At 40.2% G+C, this 13,650-nt stretch overlaps 1 protein-coding gene across 4 annotated transcripts in view; it reads right to left on the bottom strand.

The window, feature by feature from the left end:
* Window positions 1-13,650, bottom strand: part of PDE8B (phosphodiesterase 8B) — a 74,003-nt gene that overhangs the window by 11,784 nt on the left and 48,569 nt on the right. For all 4 annotated transcript variants that reach the window (XM_027671596.1, XM_027671597.1, XM_027671598.1 and 1 more), the window contains exons 7-12: window positions 13,081-13,159; window positions 12,456-12,596; window positions 11,044-11,132; window positions 10,569-10,629; window positions 3,508-3,559; window positions 538-615 (exon numbers count right to left, since the gene is read on the bottom strand). In XM_027671596.1, the coding sequence (XP_027527397.1) occupies window positions 538-615; window positions 3,508-3,559; window positions 10,569-10,629; window positions 11,044-11,132; window positions 12,456-12,596; window positions 13,081-13,159 (500 nt within the window). The remainder of the gene's footprint in view (window positions 1-537; window positions 616-3,507; window positions 3,560-10,568; window positions 10,630-11,043; window positions 11,133-12,455; window positions 12,597-13,080; window positions 13,160-13,650) is intronic.

The following is a 13,650-nucleotide window of genomic DNA, read 5'->3' as shown; positions in this document are numbered from 1 at the left end:
CTTCCCTCATTACATAGAGGGGCAGAAAATAATCTCTGCCACCACCGTCCCAGCCCCAGCAAACAGTCGTAAATGGGATCAGGAGTAGAAGTACTGCTCTCAAGTAACCAGCAACAATAAATCCCTGTTCAACAGGGATTCATGTTCAACACTAATAAAACAAAAATACTGGTTGAGGAGCACAAGCTGAAGCTTTCTGAGAGAGGTGGCACTAACACTTCATCACACACTTTTAGAAGGCTTCTCCTATACCTTGGCACAGCCGCTCCTCTCTATGAAGGCACTCTGCACTGCCATGCATCATATAGCGATGCTAGTACTTGTGCTGGGGCACTGTTTTGTAAATTGGAAGAAAGAAATTTTGCAGCAGTTATAAAAAGCTGGAGTAATTTCTCTTTAATCAGCTATGAATCTGTCTGGTCCATCTTCTGCAGTTTTATTGCCTAGGCCAAGTCTGTTCTTTATTTATTTGTAAAAATATATATTTATAATATTATATATCAATATATAATAATTCTTGACAGTTTACTTTCTTACCATCACTACTTTGAGATGTTATTGACTTAACATCAACTGAGTCTTTTCTTCTGTTCTTGCATTTGTAGGAATTGGATTCTGTAAATACAAAACAAAAGCTTTAAAAATGCATGAAGTAAAACATCTACAAAGCTTCTTCCATCTAAAGTTATGAAAATTTAATTAAACAATCTTAACAATACGACATAAACGAGGGAAATACTGTAATCTCTGCACATCAGAACAAGGAACTCAGTGTCTATCAATTTAAAGCAACTTGTCTGAAGTCACGTGGAAAGGTGTTTCACAAGGAAGTCAGGATGCCTTATGGAACAGGAGACTTGCTTCACCTAAGTTTAGCTTCCTAAAAGCAGCAGTCTTGCAGGCTTTTGATGTCTAAGGTGGTTATCAGAGAACCTGCCTCAGGAGAGATGTCTCAGGCAGGTGCACTGAACCACTCCTGCAAGGCCCTTTTGCTTCCCACCAACCACTGAACAAGCCTGAGTTTAACAGCCTAAAACTTTAGCCAAGTGAGGAAGTCCCATCTCAGTCTACAGTCTTCCAGCCCAAGCATAATTCAGACTCAGACAGCTTTTGCTTTTATTTGCAGTAATTTTTTGTACCCTGTGTTAAAGAAAAATCCAGCATGCTGAGAATGATTATAAACAAACAGTTTGGTTGCTGTGAAAATTAACAATGCAAAAAGCTGTTATTCTTGAAACTAATGTTTACTAAAGCAAGAGAAATTATCACATCCAGCCAAATTCAAAAGCTAGATGAAATACTAGGAAAGAGCCTCAAAAAAAAAAAAAAGTGGTAAAATTTAATTTTCCTCCAAAACATTAAAATTTTCAGTCTCCCTTCTGTTGAAAAACAACAACCAAGAGTGTCTGAAATGCCACTCAGGGATCAGAGACCCCAGTAAGCTTTTAAAAGCAGATAAAACCATCTGAAGAATCAGAAATATCATGACATTGATATTCTTAACATAAAGACCATGTCACAAGACAGGATGTAAGCAGCCTGTCTTTAGCAAAATAAAATGTTAATATATGATTCTCCAGAATTAAAAGTCTGTCCATCTTAAAAATTACTGAAATACAGTTTCTGTCTTAATTCTCTTTTTCTGCTACAGATTTAGAAGATAGGTCTTCTTATTTTGTTGTAGTCTAAACTGGAGAACCTGAAAGCATTTTCCTCTGTTGACATCTAAGAGCAAGGCGTAACTAATGCATGTTAAATAATTTTATTTGTTTATTTCATAGTACTCCTCTTAAAAACCCCATTCCTGCATTAACATTTGGATTAGTTTATCATAAGGCACTAGAGTGGGAGCAAGGATTTACACATAAACATAGCTGTGAGTGGCTATAGCTGACAACTCTCCTTGTGTTAAATGCCAACTAGCAAGTCAGAAATTTTGCTAGTGCCACCCCAAGAGTGACAGGCACCTAAAAGCTACTCTCTGCCATTCTACAATTTCATCTGTAAATGTTACAATGCCTAAATAAAAAATTTTTCTTCACCTGGTGAGCAGAATATCTCGTCATCCAGATTTGGTACAAATCACACCATCACAAACAGCACAATACCCATGGATTACTTTTCTATGCTCATCACATACTGGTATATGCCCATGGATAAGAATAAATAAGAAATTTATTCTTGGAGCACAGCCATGGACCTCAGGGAAGGATAACCTACGTCACATGCTCTAAGTTTGTCTGCGTTCACTGCACCTTAGTCATCAACATGGCATCAGTGGGATGGGGCTTCCAAGTCTTGTGTAAATCTGTCACAAAAATGAGCAAACCTAAAATATTAGTAAGCTAGTAAAAATGTTTTAACTAGTAACAGTTGTCCTTTGGCTTAATTCATAGGCTTTCTCACCTTCTTGTTTGCAGGAAAGAAACAGTGAGAAGAAAATCTGCTTTTATTACAGGGACATGGGAGTAAGCAGTTTAACATACTGTGGATCAGTTCTAATGGCAGCAATGGGAATGAGAGCAGCCAATTATATATTGTCTCTTCTTCCCCCTGCTCACTGCTGTTTGGCATCACAAAGCTCTCTGATGTTTGTATGCGTCCTGGGCTACTTGAAAAAGCAGGGGATGTTAAACAGTCATTGTCCCGTGCTTGTGGCATGTTATATCCTCTTCCCATGTGAAAATCAGAAGCTGCCTGACATTGCACAGCAACGTTGTCCATCTTTCAAAGCAGGGCCTCAGGTGCCAGAAGGTAATAGGGCATGAGAACCTGTTCACTCATAGTAACATCAGTGCTGCGTCTGGCTGAGATTACTGGAGTCACAAGCTTAAAATTGGCCTTTGGTGCCTCCTCCTTCAGATAAAAGTGTTATTCCAAACACTACACAGCACTGGAGGAAGGGATTATCTATCCCCTTATGCTCCACACTTTTAGTCAAAAGCTGTCTGCAGAAGTCAATGAGAGCTGGAATGTGCTGTCTGCAAGTAAGTAAATCCACCTGAGACACAGGGCAAGGGTTTTGCAGACATCCTGCAACAACTCAGCACTGACGAACTGACTAGCTCAGGCCTGGACACCTCAGACAACTTAGCCCTGTGCTGTCTTAGCCCTGTGCTGGGGCCAAACCAGTGGCCTGCTGACAGGTCCTAAACTTGGAAACACTAGGGCAGGTGTGCTGGCACAAATCAGCACATTCCACATTTCAAACACAAAGGGGTGCCAAGGTACACCAGCCTCAGGATCAGACACAGTGTTTTAATACAATGAAGAGCAATGCATCCTAACTTCAAATGCACAACAAGAGCTCTGCACAGGAGACTGAATTATTGTTGATTATATTATTATTGGTTATTGATTATGGATTATAAATCCAATTCATGGTGCAACATCAGTGGCAGCTGGCATCCATCACTGACCATCAGCTCTGACTGCTTACTGGATAGAGGGAAAGAACCCTGCCATGACCTCCAGCACAGCAGCATATAGAGGTAAAAGTATTCTAACCTGATTGAGAATTGTCTCCTGTGTACTTCTCTTCATGGTGACTCTTGTACACCTGAAGATTGGAGTAAAATATATATGTAAGGCAAAAGAATACAAAAATACTTTAACGGGCTACATTCAACACTGTTCTTATCCAGAATGTTCCATTGAGTTATTTTTAAAAAGAAGGTGTATGGCAAAGACTCTTCTTTAGGTGCAGCTAGATGTAGAGAAATAATATGAAAGGAAACAGATATGTCATGCAGATAATTGCAGATACAATAGTGCTTTTATATACTAAGTTCCTGTTAAATGCCTGTGTTTGCAAGAGAACGGATGTTCTTTTTAGGTATTGTTTTAAGTGCAAATTGCATATGAACCTGAAAGAATGAAATGCAAAAAATAAAAAAAATCCCAAAACATTAATTTTTGCGCTTTAAAAAACATTTTCTTAGCACTATCTAAGCTAATTTTGCATGTATCCTTTTATAGGTCACTAATAAACTGGACTTCAGAAAACTCAGTTATAAAAACAACTCTCTGGCAAATGAGGGGTAGAGGTAGGTGTCATTCATCAGAACTTTATTTCCAAGTAATTTTTAATAATTTTCATGAATGAAGAAGTTAAACACAAAATCTTAATTATTTATGCTTCTGAGAGAACTTGGGTAGCTCCAACAACAGGTATTTCAAGCTTTCTTAGAATTTACATAGGATATTTCCATCATCTTAAAATTTACACATATTGCTTGGACTACAGTAACACAGATTAATGTTCCTCTGCTTTTCCATTCTGCTCAGAAAAAAAAGCAGTCTCCAATTCATGGCATTTTAATACCTGCTAATCACTTCATCCTTTCCTTTGTTATGTGGTTACAAGAAAGTATTTTGCTGTTAATAGGAAACCTGAACAAAAATGTCAGTTCCTCAAGTCTTTCTTCTAAAATTAGCACATGATATATTTCATTAGAGCTAACAGAGACACTGAGAAGGACTAAAAATAATGCATTACTTTTTTTACTTCAGTCACTAGAGAAGATACACATACTCTCTGTATACACATACTCTGATACACATTCTCTTTTCCGTCATTCTTGCAGACACTATCTTTTTTTCCTCTTTGCAGCGGAGGGGAGCAGGTAAAGAGTGTGAAAGGGAAAGAGAAGAAAATGGAAAGGAAAAAACCCATAACATTCAGATATGGTTTTCTGTAATGAAGAAAAAAAAAGAGGAGAGGGAAATCCTGTGCTCATGTTCCATATAAATTTTGTTCAAGGGAACATAAGAAGTGACTCTTCCTCCAAAAATAAATTTTAAACACTTTTAACCTAGCAGAAACTCAAAGAGAAATGATCTTGTCCATACAGAGTAAGATTAAGGAATCTCATCAGATATGGTACAGTGACACAATGCATCTGAACTGCTCGTTCTGGTCCCAGCCTGAAGCTTCTCTCAGAGCCAGTGGATATGTATCTCTGTCTGCTGCACAGCTGGCAGAAACATTGGCACAGTCCTCCAAGTGCTTTACTGAAAAAATAAAACCACTTTTCTGTTCTGAATACTTCTCTTCCCCTTCTGCAGGCATGTCCTGAAAGAGCCATGTAAGGTAAGTTATGAGGGCAGTCACACAGTTAATCTTGGGTCAATATGTTCTTAAGAGGAGAAACAACACCTCTGTTGTAAATTTATGAATGTGCAAACACTGGACTCAATCCTGCCAGGTCTCAAATTGACAACAGCAGCATTAATAATTACCTAGGCTTCAGCGCATGGAAATAGTCACATGAAAGTCAATCTCCATTCATAAATCTTCACCGTAAAAATGCTTAATACTCTCTTACATAAATTTTTTTCCATGCATAAATGTAGCATGCTAAATTTTTGTATGTTATAAATCTGGCACAGAAATACATGAAGGTTTCTGCACAGTGATCCCTAAAAATACTAGGATATCCCTTACAGAAGGTATCGGTAATGGCAAATATCTACTTTTTTTAAGGTGAAACAATGCATAATATGTAGGGATGTTTCTAAGTCAACATACATTGTCTGAATGCTGAAATCCAGGCATTTAAAATTATGTCAATGCATTTGCATCAAAATTTGAATCATGACAGCTTTTACTGCTCTGTAACTAAATAAATAGTTTGTTTGATTTCCTTTTATCTTGCTGTAAAGATTTATCTGTGGCTTGAAAAAGAACCTAATTTTTTTAGGGTAAAGAAATGTTCTGCTGCTGCAAGTATTCAGGCATGGATTTCAGGAATACTGCAGTGTCCAGTATCTCCTACAGGCAGGAGGTATTTCAACCACAGAAATGAAACAGAATAATTACATAGCTGTGTTGGATGCACCTTGTTTTTTCCCCAAGGGACCTTACATTTCCACACACCATTCTTTCTGTTAGGCTGTGGTCTTTAGCCTTTGTAGCAGACCTCTATATCTGTGGAGAACCTTTCGAAGGCCATATTCCCTGGGATTACCAAATGTGTAAAGCTCCACAGACTATCAAATTTGTGCTCAATTCACCAGTAACTGCTTATGAACACATACTAAAAAGACATGAAGGGTGGTGCTTTCCATCAGTGCCAGTAGTACAGAGAATACAAATGTCGCCTTGGACATGAGTTATCAGATAAAATTTGTTTCATAAGCTCCCTTGTTCTCATCAACAAGGAAGGGCTGATAAAGCAGGTGAAGTTCAAGGACAGCCTGGGCATCAGCAACCGTGAAATGGAGAAGTTCAAGATCCTCAGGACAGTGAGGAGCGCACACAGCAAGCTCACTGCCCTGGACTTTGGGACAGCAGACTTCGGCCTCTTCAGAGATCTGCTTGGAAGAGTGCCATGGGATAAAGCCATGGAAGGAAGAAGGCCTCAAGAAAGCTGGTTAATATTCAGAGATCATCTCTTCCAAGCTCAAGAGTGATGCACCCCAACAAGGAAAGTAAGGCAGACATGCCAAGAGGCTTGTATGGATGAACAAAATACTCCTGGATAAACTCAAAGACAAGAGGGAAGCCTACTGAAGGTGGAAGCAAGGACAGGTAGCCTGGGAAGAATTCAGAGAGAGTGTCTGAGCAGCCAGGGATCAGGTTAGGAAAGCTGAAACCCTGATAGAATTAAATCTGGCCAGGGATGTCAAGAGCAACAAGAAAAGCTGTTATAGGTACGTTATAGAAGAAAGACTAGGGAAAATGTGGGCCCTTTTTGGAAGGGAACAGGATACATGGTTACCCAGGACGTGGAGAAGCTGAGGTACTCAATGATATTTTTGCCTCAGTCTTCACTGGCAAGTGCTCCAGCCACACTCCCCGAGTCACAGGAGGTAAAGGCAGGGACTGGGAGAATGAAAAAACACCCACTGTAGGAGAAGAGGTTTGAGAACATTTAAGGAACCTGAAGGTGCACAAGTGCACAGGACATTATGGGCATCCATGGGTCCTGAGGGAGTTGATGGAAGAAGTGGCTAAGTCACTATCCATCATATTTGAGAAGTCAGGGCAGCCCAGTGAAGTTCCTAGTGACTGGAAAGGGGGAAACTTGAACCCTTATTTCTAAATATGAAAAAAAAAAAAAGAAGACCTGGGGAACTACAGGCCAATCAGTCTCACCTCTGTGCCCTGTAAGTCATGGAGGAGATCCTCCTGGAAACTATGCTAAGGCATATGGAAAATAAGGAGGTGATTGGTGACAGCCAGCACAGCTTCATTAAGGGCAAATCATGCCTGACAGAGTTGGTGGCTTCCTGCAATAGGGTTATGGCATTGGTGGATGAGGGGATGTCATCTAACTGGGCTTATGCAAAGCATTTGATACTTCCCTGCACATCCTTGACTCTAAAATTTGACCTGGATTTGACAAGTGGACCACTCAGTGGATAAGTGTTATAGGTTATAAATCCAATAGGGGAATTCTTCTTCCCCCTAAGTAAGATGGAGTTCGAATGGGAAGGGGGAAGGCAGTCAATTAGCTTTACAAAAAGCTTTACAATTAGCTGGCAAAGCCGCATTCCTAGCTAATGGCCCATTGAAGGCTGGAGTGAGGGGGGGGAAGGAGTTTGGGGAGTTGCTGGCTGCCCTCACACAGGACAGGTCAGATTGCTGTTTTCTCTCTGGAACAGAGACAGGGTCTTTGTGCAGGCATTTTTGGAGAAAAGGCCTGGAAGCCGGTTTTTCTGGCTTTTCGTCCTGGTGAGGCCTGACCACCGGCCTCGGTCAGCTCGCACGCTGCCTCGTGACTCCAGCCGGGACCTACTGGGTTTTCATCAGAGAATTGTGTGCTCACTGGGAGAAAAGGAAGGAGCCTTGAGACACCGTCATCTGAGACAACAGTGAGTTCCGTGGGGGTGGACTGTTTTCCTTTCCCCCTTTTTCCATTGGGGGAAGGGTCCCCCATTTTCTTTTCGGCTTCTCCCGTGACCTGAGACCATCCCCCCAGACCCCCTTCCCGTGCGGTGACCGCCAGAGCCCAACAGCGCCCCCTGCAGACCAACACTGAGCACTGCAGGCTCTGCACCTCCAGTGGTCCAACAGCGCTCCTGCCAACCGTGATTAGAACTGCGCTAAAAGACAGAGAAGTATTCAGACTGTTTCTTTTGTTTGAAGGGAACTTTTTTGGGTACAGGACTATTGTCTAGGTTTTTTTTGTGTTCTGTTACCGTTCTTGCCAACATACATATATCTTTTAATAAAGGGTTGTTATTTCTTCTTTTTTTCCCCACACTTCCTTGATTAAAGCCCCTAAATTTTGAATTTACAATTGCTGAGAGAGAGGAGTTTGGTCTGTCTCATAACTCATCCTCTTTAGCAAACATTTCAGTCTCTTTAAACTGAGACAATAAGGAATTGACTGAATGGTCCCACTGAAAGAGTTGTGGTCAATGGCTCAGTGTCCATGTGGAGAGGAGTGACGAGTGGTGCCCCTCAGGGGTCTGTATTAGGACCAGTATTATTTAACATCTTTGTTAGGGACATGGACAGTGGGATCAGGTGCATCATCAGCAAGCTGGCTGATGACACCAAGATTTGTGGGGTGGTTGACACGCTGGACGGGCCCCAGCATAAGAAAGACATGAACCCGTTGGAGGAGGGCCAGAGGAGGGCACAAAGATGACCAGAGGGCTGCAGCACTTCTCCTACGTGGAAAAGATGAGAGTTGGGGTTGTTCAGCCTGGAGAAGAAGCGGCTTCAGGGAGACCTTGCAGCACCTTTCAGTACCTAAAGGGGCCTGCAAGAGAACTGGAGAGGGGCTTTTACAAGGGCATCTAGTGATAGGACAAGGAGGGACAGTTTCAAACAGAAAGATGGCAGGTTTAGATTAGGTATCAGGAAGAAGTTTTTTACTGTCAGAGTGGTGAGGCACTGGCACCGGTTGCCCAGGGAAGTTGTAAATGCCCCATCCCTGGAAGTGTTCAAGGTCAGGTTGGATGGGGCTTTGACCAACTTGGTCTAGTGGAAGGTGTCCCCTGTGGCAGGAGGCTTGGAACTAGCTGATCTTTAAGGTCTCTTTCAAGATAAATTAGTCTATGATTCTTACTGGCTTACACAGTCCAATGAGCTGGGCAAAGAAAACCAGAAAAGGACTTTTTTCTATATTCCTACTGCTGTTTTTTACAGAAGGCTGCAAATTTGTAATTGTGTTGTACTCATTATCTTACAATAAGAGTATAGTATCATATCTACACTTCTCTGTACCAGTCTTTCAGCTGTGGTTTTTTTAAAGAAAAAAAGATCAGATTGTATCTCACTTTCATATCAAAGCAGCTATAAATGAAAAAACAATAAAGAGCTTTAAACAATGAATTAAAGAGAATACATTAGAATACATAACCTTATCACTGCTTCTGTTACAAAACTCAGTTGCACTCTAGCCTGAGATTTTAAAAAATACTGTGAATGTAAATACTTTGCTGCTAATACTAAAAACCATGGTTAATTCAAAGATGAGGTCAGTTTACAGTATTATGAGTCTTGCTTTTCAGTGACAGACCTTCAAAGTTCTTCCAAAAGTTATGCAGTTTTCTTCCTTGACTACCTGTGTCCACAAAACTTATGCAAGGCGGATGGTTTCGGTGGGCAAATTTTACAGACTACCACCTATGAAATTTTTCCAGTAGTAGCAGTATTCCAATAATGTGTTAATATTCAGTATTGTTCTTCTAAAGAAGGGACAACTAGATATACTTGTGACTTCCTAAATACTTTTTCTGCATAAATGTCTTTACCTATATCAGGTGTAAAAGCACATAAAAGTCTAAATAAGATACATAACCCCTTCCAGAAACAACATGGAAACATATCATGTTTCCCAAGCACATCCTTGGTCTAAAATGTTGCCAGCCACTTCCTATTTCACCCTTACAGACCACAAGCTAAAGACAGATTTCACTCTTTGCCCACAGAATTCTAGACTTCTTTACAGGGCATGTACTAGAGTATTTTTGGGGCAAAGCATGTGATATGATCATTTGCCTCAGACACTGTCAGCGGGTGGACACCAGGAGCAGATTACAGCAAACAGCTCCCCATACAACCAGCTTGTTGCAGGACCAGCTGGTGTGGATGTGTGCCTGGACTGCAGAGACCTGGGTCAGCTGCTGCTGCTGGTTTACTTGGGTTACGGCTTCAATGACACCCCTCCAGAACACTTGTTCTAATGAGTGTGTGAAGTCTCAGGTGCTGCACGAAGGCTACACTTTATTTAAGAACAACACATTTGCAAGCCTTGTGACCACTGAGCGCAGGTCATTATTAGGCATAAGTACACCAGATAGACTGTCAAGAGCAGGTCTAGAAAGAAGGCCCTGAACTCCCTTTGAACTATGGTCTGTGTTGCTCCACAGTATCATGGACTCAACTGTCACATTCGTGCTCCAGGAAAATTAAAGCCTTTCTTCCTCTACTCAACAGTCCTACAGAATGAAAATAGCCCATGCAAATGCTGAAGTTTTCTTGTTTGCTCCAACAATCAATGAGAATCTCATTGAGAATATAGATCACATCTGCTTGCAAAAATTGATAAGCCAAAATATATTATTTTACTAAAAGCTATGAAAATTATCACATGAAAGAAATACAATACCTGTTTGTTGTTTTCGTTGGTACAATGCAGCCTTTTGAGGGACACAAAGTGTCTTATTTTCCTAGCAACAGAAATAATCACTTGTTACCATATCAAATGGTAAAGAGAGAAGTGAAGTGATATACTGCTATTTTCTATAGGAGAGATCTCCATGCCCTCAGGAAACCAGATATCAAACCCAACACCAGCACGATGACTGGGTGACCAGCACTTCTTCAGCATTACAGTGATGTTTTTGTCCCAGGACACCTGATGCTTTTGCTCCTTCAGGAATTCTCCTGCACATCTGGGAGCTGAATTTGGCAATGTGCCGATTCTACACTGCAAACGTGGGAGCATGTACAAGCACACACACAAACAAGGGGATTGCCCAGCTGCTAAATACATGGAAGCTCATGCCAAACTTACAGATTGAGAAAGCAGAAAGAAGGCCCTAAAAACCAGAAAGCAGATATGTTCTGGACAAGTTAGTTACCCTCCTTGACCTATCACAGGTGCTATCTTCACGTGCTGCTGGATACTGTCTCCTGATTTTCTTCTTGTATAGTAAACTCCTTGCCATTCCTAAGGAAACACACACAACAAAGACAGCATCTAAGAATACATAGCTTGCAGTCAAATCTTCATTTATTATTGCATAATCCTTACATAGTAAATTGTTACATTTTATTTCATAGTTGTCTTTTCTAAAATAGTATAAAATTTATTAATAGAGAATAGCACCTTTCGCAGTCATTTGCTAACATAAGGACAGTGTAACTATGTTTCTCTTACAAGAGCGCATACAACTTTTACAAAGAACTTCAGGAATCATCTACTTAGAGGGGTTACAAACATTCTTGCTAGGTACCACCATAAGCAGCAGTGGTTGCAACACATCCAGAGGGTACCTCCCTAGGGACCAGCAGAAACAAACTGTACTGAGCACCATTCAGCTTTGAAGTTGTCGGTTGTCAAGCAATATGTATGCTAAATTTCAAAAGTCCTTGACCTAAAGATGTCCTTCAACTAACCTCAAAGAAGAAATATTTTTAAGGAGGGAACTACATGGCAGCAGAGTAGGATTAAGTTGGAAAATGGGTGAAAGATACCTTTAAGTAGGCAGTGTGAGCTGCTGGGCAGCCCATATAAATGAGGAGGAGTGCAGCAGGAGTGGCCTGCAGGTACTGCTAATGAATCAAGGTTCGACTGCAAACAACTCCAGACAGTGACTCCAGTTCAGATCATTGCTGGAAGTGATTCAGAGGTTCAAGAACTCCCCAAAGTTCTTGAAGCAGAATGTGAGACAGGGAAAGGTACTTCTGCAACCCATGGGAGATGGGATAAGAGACTGCTGCTTGGATTGGGGGAACATATTGCCAGGCCCATCACCACAACAACAGGAGTTCACAGTGCTCTGCAGATAGAATTCTAACTGTAGTTAGAAAAACAAACCCCACTGGGTGCCGATACTTTTTGGTGCTTCAAGTATGCAGTCAGTGAAGGCTCTGCAGTTTGACAGAACAGTTAAACCTTTGGTTGGATGATTCAGCCACCTGAGAGACTGACTGAGGGACAAACTGTTACATTCCAACTAACAAAAACTCCATGGGCTATAAGCAAAATAGAAACAGAGGAAACATTCTGATACTGATCTTAAGCCAACAGATCAGTAGAAGTTAAGTCAGATCCTAAAAGCAAAGCTAATGAAATCTGTAGTCACTGTGACATGGTCTGTTGTGCTCCTTAGAAATCTGAGGAGCAGAATTCTGGTCTTATATGTACACTCATGAAGAACACACCTTGTGTTCTTAAACCTAGAGTGATAAAAAATAATGCAGAATATATAAATATATAAATAAAAAATAAAGCAGAATCTATAGCAATGAGATTGTTTTATTTGCTTACCTTTCCTTTTTTGATGAATGTGTTTATGGTGTCTAAAAGATCTGCACAATTTTTATCACTTTTAGGTAATTCAGTAAGTTCCTTGCCAATAAGCTCTCCTTTGTGGTATCCCATCATCTGTTCAAAGGCTGGGTTAACATACTGCCAAGACAAAAGTACCTTATGTCAGTATCTAAAGAAACGTACTTAAAGGATAATTACTCACATTTACCTATCAAAGTGTGACAAGTTATATGGCTAAAACCACAACCACACATCCCTACAATTAGGTGTTTCTCATATAAAAATACTATGTGATGGTGAAACATTTTATTCAAGTAAGAAGCCGAACACAGCAAGCGATATGTAACCTCCTATCAGAAAGCACAGAAAGAGAATAATACAGGTTTTACCATAAACAACATTACTTTACTGAAAATTATAATCTAAATACAGTTACTGAAGGAAAAGTCTTATTCAGCAGGCATCAGTGTGCATCATCCAAAAATTAGGCACTTAATTGCACAAGGTTTTCTAATGGGCAACAAAACTAAAATACTGAAATAGAACAGGAACTACTGTGCAAAGATCTCTTTGGGGTTCTTCTTTTCCAATTCTATAAAATAGTTAAAGTTTCCCCCCCTACCTGAATGACATGATCTTCACTGGTTATTTCTACAGCTTCCTGACAATGGTCTAATGCTGTAAACACTGCATTACAAGCTCTGAAATTAGCAAAGGATTAGCACATTAGTTTTATTGTTAGAACATTTTGTTCACTATAAATACATTATGAAATTGTACTTATCGGTAGATGAATCACAAAGTTGCCGTTGTTTTGACTAAACCATGTCACTATCTTCAGTATGACTTTTTTCAGAACATCCAGCCTCAGACAGCCATGTTAACGTGCTTTTACTGCAGATCACATTGTAAAAGTGCTCATAGGCACTGCAGCATCTTACTAGTATATTTTTATCTACATACATGCTTTGAACAGCAGGAACTAACAATTAGCAGTAAAACCAACACATTACTGTTACATCAGAAAGTTTTGTGATCTTTAAAGATTGGGAACACAAAAATCATCATAGCAGATATATACATAGATTTCAATAAGCAAATAGATTGGCACTGTCAAAGAAGCTGTAATACAACATCGGTAAAGGAAACAATCTAAGCCATCTCAAAGTTCTAGTCCAAAAAATGTCAATTT

Source organism: Neopelma chrysocephalum, unplaced genomic scaffold, assembly GCF_003984885.1.
Source record: "Neopelma chrysocephalum unplaced genomic scaffold, ASM398488v2 Primary Assembly neopelma1_97102, whole genome shotgun sequence".
NCBI classification, from domain to species: domain Eukaryota; kingdom Metazoa; phylum Chordata; class Aves; order Passeriformes; family Pipridae; genus Neopelma; species Neopelma chrysocephalum.
The sequence above is the reverse complement of the archived record's forward strand: the minus strand, read 5'-3'. Positions and strand labels throughout refer to the sequence as shown.